This window comes from Primulina huaijiensis, chromosome 11 (genome assembly GCF_012295235.1).
Source record: "Primulina huaijiensis isolate GDHJ02 chromosome 11, ASM1229523v2, whole genome shotgun sequence".
In the NCBI taxonomy this organism is placed as follows: Eukaryota; Viridiplantae; Streptophyta; class Magnoliopsida; order Lamiales; family Gesneriaceae; genus Primulina; species Primulina huaijiensis.
In genome coordinates, this window is record NC_133316.1 from 22,812,683 (window position 1) to 22,819,847 (window position 7,165).

At 31.4% G+C, this 7,165-nt stretch overlaps 2 protein-coding genes across 3 annotated transcripts in view; both read right to left on the reverse strand.

The window, feature by feature from the left end:
* Positions 1-1,671: 1,671 nt before the first annotated feature.
* On the reverse strand, positions 1,672-5,395 carry LOC140987215 (G-type lectin S-receptor-like serine/threonine-protein kinase At4g27290). The gene is made up of 7 exons (XM_073455643.1): positions 4,049-5,395; positions 3,806-3,949; positions 3,566-3,696; positions 2,891-3,101; positions 2,368-2,605; positions 2,136-2,286; positions 1,672-2,062 (listed from the first exon to the last, which is right to left on the reverse strand). The coding sequence occupies exons 1-7, from the start codon at positions 5,298-5,300 to the stop codon at positions 1,757-1,759; spliced, it is 2,433 nt and encodes an 810-aa protein (XP_073311744.1). The 5' UTR covers positions 5,301-5,395; the 3' UTR covers positions 1,672-1,756.
* LOC140987214 (G-type lectin S-receptor-like serine/threonine-protein kinase At4g27290) overlaps positions 5,082-7,165 on the reverse strand; it is a 7,465-nt gene continuing 5,381 nt past the window's right edge. The window contains exon 8 of one of the 2 annotated variants that reach the window (XM_073455639.1): positions 5,082-5,222. The gene's annotated coding sequence lies outside the window, so the exon portion shown is untranslated. Of the gene's footprint in view, positions 5,223-6,256; positions 6,398-7,165 lie in introns of those variants that run through there. The other variant, XM_073455640.1, reaches the window with a different exon arrangement.

Here is a 7,165-nt window from a genome sequence, read left to right on the forward strand (position 1 = left end):
ATTGATAATTAATTTTTAATTGAATCAAAATGGATAGGTTAATATAAATTTTGGAAATAAATTTAATGATTAATTAATTTTTAAACATTTTTTTTTGTGTTTGAAAAAAATATTAAAAAAAATTAATTTGAAGGGTCTACATGTCCAATCCAGATTAGATCCACCATGTTTCGGAGGCGAGGGCTCCAATGGTATGTGGGTCGGATATCGGGTTTTACCAAATCCATCCCATTGTCATCCCTAAACAAGCTCTTTAGAGAGTGTCATGAGTTTAATCTCTTCTATCAACATTTTCTCGTCGCGAGCATGTTGTATATGGTTTTGCAAATATGATTTACTTGAAGGTTTTTGGCTAAAATTATTTAAAACAACTCATAAGTTCTTATATCTTATAAGTTGTCTTAGGAGCTTATAAGCTGCAATGTCGTATTTTTAAAATAAACTGTTAAAGTGTTTGAATAAATTTATTTTAAACAACTTAAAAATGTTAAAATGTGTTTGATATTATAATATATTTTTATTGTCAAAATTGCGAAAATGATATAATATTGTGAGTTAATGTGTGTGTGTGTGTATATATNCATGATAAATATAGAATAATATGATAATAATAGTTTAATAGTAACATGTTTTATGGTTTTTTAACAAAGAATTGAAAATAAAAAATTTAATAAATTATTTAGAAGAATTTATATCAACAATTATGAATGTTAATATATTAATAATATCATAAAATATGAATCTCTTAAAAAAATTTGAAGAGTTTAGCTATAACAAGAAATTTAAAGATTTTAGTAATACTTTACAAAAAATATCTATATTTATATTATAATTTATCTATATAAAAGTGTTGATGATGAAAAAGTTTTTCAATTATGAACGGACATAATTACCTTTTACATGTTTACTTATTCACGTTATCAAGTAACATGTGTTACTCTCTCATTTTGTCTATTAATACATATTGCATTTTATTCAATTTTTTTAGGATAACATTCATTTTATTCTAAATATCAATAAAAAAGTGGATGATAGAAATATTTTTTCCAATTGTAAACAGACATGAGAAAAATAATGTAGAGTTATATTTATATTTTAATTTGTATGTAGCAAAGTAAGTTATGTCCGTGTTCTTAAATGTTTCAGCTAATTAAAAAAATACTATTAAAGTTACTTAATATTAGTATTAATTAATTTTCTCATTTTAATATTTTTCTTGGACTTCCATTTAAATTATAAATTCAAATAATTATGTTATTTATTGGTCTCTTTCACTAACATTTGAATAATTTATATCATTTCAAAAATAAAATATAACTCATATATTAATTTTTTAAATTAATCCATCTTTATACTGCTTTTAAATGTTTTATCTTTTTATTTTTTCCGTAAAAATGGATTCATTGCTCCAAATCAAATTCATTTCTAATGATTTTTTTGGCTGTTTCAGTTGATTGAGGTGTCAATGTAAACACGACTTGAACCCAACAACAGTACAGCCCTATCTATTATTTACAATGAACATGATTGATAGATTAAAATAAAACCAAGTAAACCACCGAAGATATTAACAAAAGAAGGGGACGCAAGATATCAGAAGTATAAAGATAAGCAAACATACATTTACCTTCTAGCATCATGTTGGAGAATTCATTAGGCGAAATTATAGCGTTTGTGCTAAATGAGCGGTCAAGGATAGATATAAATGGGTAATCAACAGTTAGATAAGAGGAATCATAATATAATTTTTTCTTCCCTATCTTCCTTCCAGCAATGTAATGGTCACTTCATTTGCTGAAATCTCTGCATTTGTGCTGGTTGAACTCTTAGCTGCAAGAACTTCTCTTTCAGTGAAGAAACCAGGCTGCTTGGGTGAAGGAAAGACGCCTTCGTTGCTCAACATAGTTACCACAGCGGACATGCTTGGCCTATCTTTTGGATTTTGTTGCACGCATAACAGACTAACATGGATCGTTCTTAACATTTCGTAAATGTTAGACGTTTCAGCTAGGCAAGGATCAACTAGTTCCAATGACCTCCCTTCTTTATAAAGTGTCCATGCCTGTGAAATTTAGTGTATTAGGAATGGATTTACATATATTTTTCATAATAATAGATCCAAGAAACAACAGTACATGTCCGAGAAGGTTGAGGTTGTGATTAGTGTGGGTGAATCCTCTGTTACTCATTCCTGTCACGATTTCAAGAGCTAGAACACCAAAGCTGAATACATCTGATTTTACAGAGAACAGACCATCTATTGCATATTCTGGGGACATGTAGCCACTGTAATAAGAGTATTAGCTGGAAAACAAAGTCACAAGCAATGAAAGACCATTACTAACTTGCAGATGTTTAGATACTTACTATGTTCCAATAACTCGGCGTGTCTTAGCTGCTGTCTCATTCCCTCTAAAACTTCTAGCTATACCAAAGTCTGATATCTTCGGGTTCATGTCAGAATCTAGTAATATATTGCTAGCTTTGAGGTCTCGATGGATAATTGTCAACCTGGAATCTTGATGCAAATACAATATTCCCCGAGCGATTCCATTTATAATATTGAAGCGCCTTCTCCAATCAAGTAGAATTTTTTTCTTTTGGTCTGTCCAAAATATTCATGCGGTTAGTACTCTCCTGTTGAACTGGAACATCAATATATACTAGACTTCACTTTCTTCAGTCTACCAGTAATATATCATATTAAATGTATCGTTGCTCTAATTATGTAATATTTTGTTTTCCTCTACAACTGCAATAGAATTATCTAATTTACAAAATAACAGACACATCATATGAAGAAACTGTCTTAACAAGTTAATTAATTGCCTAAGCCTAATTGTAGGGCAATCTGTTTCTCAATCTGCCGGATTACAATTGGAATGCCTACCAAATAAAATCATGTCGAGGCTTTTGTTGGGCATATATTCATAAATCAACATAGTTTCATCTGCTTGGATGCAGCCTCCTATAAGCCTGACAAGATTTCGATGTTGAAGTTTGGCAATAAAGATGATTTCGTTCTTGAATTCATCAAGTCCTTGCATGGAGTCCTTGGATAACCGTTTCACAGCAATTTCTTGTCCGTCTTCCAGCGTGCCCTAAGCTCGCAGTATATTCATGTGAAAGGCCTTTAGTGAATATGAAGTAATTGTGTGCCTTTCCATGCTTCAAACCTTTTCAAGTTCTGTACTTTTCTTATTACTTTTGTGCAGGTGTTGTCATATCTAAGAATTTCATTAACCTTAATAAAAAAAAAAGTTTATTTAGCCAAAGCAAGAATAAACATTATCATATTTGGTACATGGTAGAATGTTCATTATTCACATAAAAACAAGATATTTTGTTTCACGCTGTTACGTCACTTACGTATCTCTAGCTGCACAGTTTGCATTACGAAAACCTCATTGTGCAGATTATTTTAATCTCAGTCATACGTTTTCTACTGAGATTTATTTAATCAAAAGCTTTTTCTTTTTTGTTTTTGATGATTGAAAACTATACTGATTTTAAAATGCGATGATTTAGTGTTTGCATAAATGTAAAGAACTGTGACAAATTTAACCTTATAAACTGGCCCAAAGCCACCTTCTCCAAGCTTCTTGTCAGTTGCGAAGTTACTCGTAGCCTTCAAAATGAAAGAAAAATCGAACAATGGTATCTCCGAGTTTTTCTCTTGGATTGCTTGATATTTTCCTGCAATAGAAAGTGGATACTCATTCTTCATATCTCCTGATTATTAAACTCACTTAATTTTCTTTGTGACTACTGCTTTTCTTCAGCGTAAAGCTCCGCAGTATCTTACCTTGTTTACCGCTCTTTGGATCAATGGACCTTTTCCGAATATAAAGAGAGAGGCTCAATCCTGTAAGACCTATCCCCAGTGCTGATGCAAAACTTGCGATGAGTATTGTTTTTCTCTCCTTTCTTTCAGGGTCAGCAACAGTTTCTATACAATTAAAAAGTATAATATCACTACAAGCATGATCAAAGATTGCAGAATGATTAGCTAAATTTTGAACAATTTCTTGATGCCATGAATCATTACCTGCTTCAGATGAAGCCATCCTGACATAAATATCTTGTCCATCTGAAACCGTACTTTTGATGTCTATCAGTTCTTTGTACCAAATCAGACACCCGTTACCTTTACGTATATCCAACAGTGTGTAGGCCATACAAGAGCAACTCTTTAAGCATTCTGCTCGGCATTCTTCTAGTGTCATGTTTGCGTTGTTCCAAGTATACCTTGCATCTGGAAGCTTGATTCCTGAATACTTCAGAAATATGTCTCCGTGGCAACTCAAATTCGTTCTTCGAACACATCCACTATTCCAGTCAGCTTTAGCCCAACCTTCTGGATCTTTAGGTACGAACCTATGCATACAGGTACATAACGGAAAATTTGCGACACTGCAACTACCATATGCACCACATAACCTGTAAGTGTCACAATTATCTGCCGGGAAACTGATGTACATCATCCATCTCTGAGTACTATTAACCCACGCCCAACGTTCTGCAACACCACCTGGGTTGATCGCAACTATAGTAACAAATGATTTGTCAATGGTTTCTTGCAGATAGCGAACCTCCTTCTGATTCATCACAAGCCTGAACTTGTACATAGCAATTTGATAATCATTTGGTCCCCCGCTAAAACTAATTCCATTCCAAGGTCCCATCCTAGACCGTATTTTTGAACCTTCTTTCACGAGAATTTGTGGATATCCTGTTGGATCCAAGTGAAGACTTGACGCTCCAGGTGAAGGGTCATCATCGCTTTTCCAAGCTGACAGGTAAATCTCTGTCCCAGTTACTAAGTTCCATCCAAACTTCATACCAGGAATAACCACATTAGTGGGATAATCAAAACTCTCCCAAAGGAAATTCTCCGGCCTATCATCGTTGGCATCTCTTACAACTAAATTTCCAGAGTCTAGCAACTGCGCAATTGGGTTTTGCACGGGCCTCGACTTATTTGATGACCAGACGGTGTTATTGGTGTCATTGAGTAGCACCAACAGTCCTGGTTGAACAACCTTCAGTAGACCTCCTCCGCTTGTCAACGGAGCGTTTTTGTTGGCGACCCAAAGGAATTTCCTATCTGGTATATTCTTGTACCACAAGCCCACGTATCGATTCACCGAATTTCCTGGTTTGAAAAATCCCAGTTCAAAAACTCCGTCTGACGACACCAAGGTCTCACCGTCTCTAATAATCTGATCAGTGTTTATTGTATCAGTTTCACCGAAAGTTGTTTGAACAAGGAATAGGAGCATCAAAGATAGAATTTTCATCGCTGCAGCTGTCAGTTTAAATGCAGGAGGTGTTCAAATTAAATATTCATCCAGCAATTTCTTTTTCTTGCAATCAAGAACGGTCAATCAACCTTTTGGACAAGGCGGAATTTTATAATATAATAATATTATTTGACCTGGTGAAGATCTTGTACAATGCTGCTTCGTTTTTTTTTTGGTCGTCGGGAGTTATTGGCTCAGAGACGTGCAAGAATTAAAGTCCTTGTAGTTGGTATAATAAAAATAAATAATTTTAAAAAAAATAATAGACCCAGTCCGCAGGTTTTAATTTTATTTTTAAAATATATATATATATATATATAATTAACAATTTTTAGATTATAGAATATTGAATTATAATTTTCCCAAATTATCATACTATTTTATACTTGGTCAACCATATATTTTCACTTGACTAATACCTATTGATATAATCTTGATCATTTTGACTATTAAACATCTTATTAGTTATTTTCATTTAATTATAAAAAGAGCCATAATAATCTTACCTATCAAACACACATTCACTTATTTATTAATTAAAAATAAAAATAAAAATAAAAGTAAAACATTTGATTCTTTAAGGATAAAAGAAGTTTAAATATTATCATGTTAGTAGAATTTCTTAAAAATTATTTTTAATTTTATTTACAGTTTATTTTTTGGGGATAAGTAAGAACCCACCATGAATCTCTCACTTTACAATTAGCTGGCTAAAGGATTATTGATTCAATTCAAATCCATGGCTGGTTGTTTCTTGGCTAATCGATTGATTCAGGTGTCAATGGAAACACAGCTTAAGAAAGCCAAATAGAATGTAGCAGACACAAAGCTGCCTGATATTCAACACCTGAACTAATGGATGGTTGGAGGTTAGTTGAAGATTCTATTTTTATTCTCTTGTTGGCTGTTAGGGAAAATGACCAATGCCTGTCAGGTGTTTGTGAATTTGATTGCAGAGATTATGTTAGAAAAATTAGTGATTTCTCCAGCGATTACAAAACTTGCAAGGCCCAGGGGATGAGCTGAAAAGTCATATTTTGTCTGGGAATAGCCTTGAATGCCGACTGATCGGTGAGCACATTTCACTGGCCTTTCTATTAACTAAGAATGATTACGTGCGATGCACGTAGGTGACTAATAATGAAAAATATAATAACGAGATTTAGATAATTTTTAAAATCGTTTGAATAACATATTGTTTATGAGTATTTATTAATCTAAATATATCAAAACACAATAAATAAAAATACATGATTACGATAAATCAAATATATTCATTTATTTATATAACATTTTTTAATTCGCGTGATTATAACATAATGACAGCTCTATGAAATTAATAAAGATATTTTTCATCCAAATATTATTCACAATGGAAAAAAAATAAAAAAAAATTAATAGAATAGTGAATATTACTAAAACGAAAATCCCAATATATTTAAATGAAGTTCATATAGCGATTGTCAAATAAAATTCTCTTAATTAACTAAATTATCATAATGCTGTTAAAATAAAACCCCTAAACTTGTTATTAAGTTAAATATCAATTTTATTTTTACTAACTTTTAACTCCTTACTAATTTTGTTAACTTTTTTCTTTTTTAGAATAGATATTATACATAGTTAGTTTATATCAGAATGGATAATCTGAAAATTAATATTGATGATTAATAATTTTATGTTAAATAAAATTTTAAAATAATATCAATCAAATAAATATGTGTAGTAAAACACATATACGTAACATTCAGTTTATAAATATCATATATTAAAATTTTAATTTCTAACCAATGATAATAAATTAGCACTGTAATTCATATTTATTATAAGGATTATTTTAATTAAAAAAAATTATGAGGATT

Bases quoted from the DNA above. Each gene is read 5' to 3' on its own strand.
- LOC140987215 (XM_073455643.1), bottom strand. From the start codon at position 5,300: ATGAAAATTCTATCTTTGATGCTCCTATTCCTTGTTCAAACAACTTTC. The intron at 3,697-3,805 runs GTAAGATACTGC...TTTCTATTGCAG, and splicing joins TCCAAAGAGCGGTAAACAAG to GAAAATATCAAGCAATCCAA. The intron at 2,287-2,367 runs GTAAGTATCTAA...CTCTTATTACAG, and splicing joins CGCCGAGTTATTGGAACATA to TGGCTACATGTCCCCAGAAT.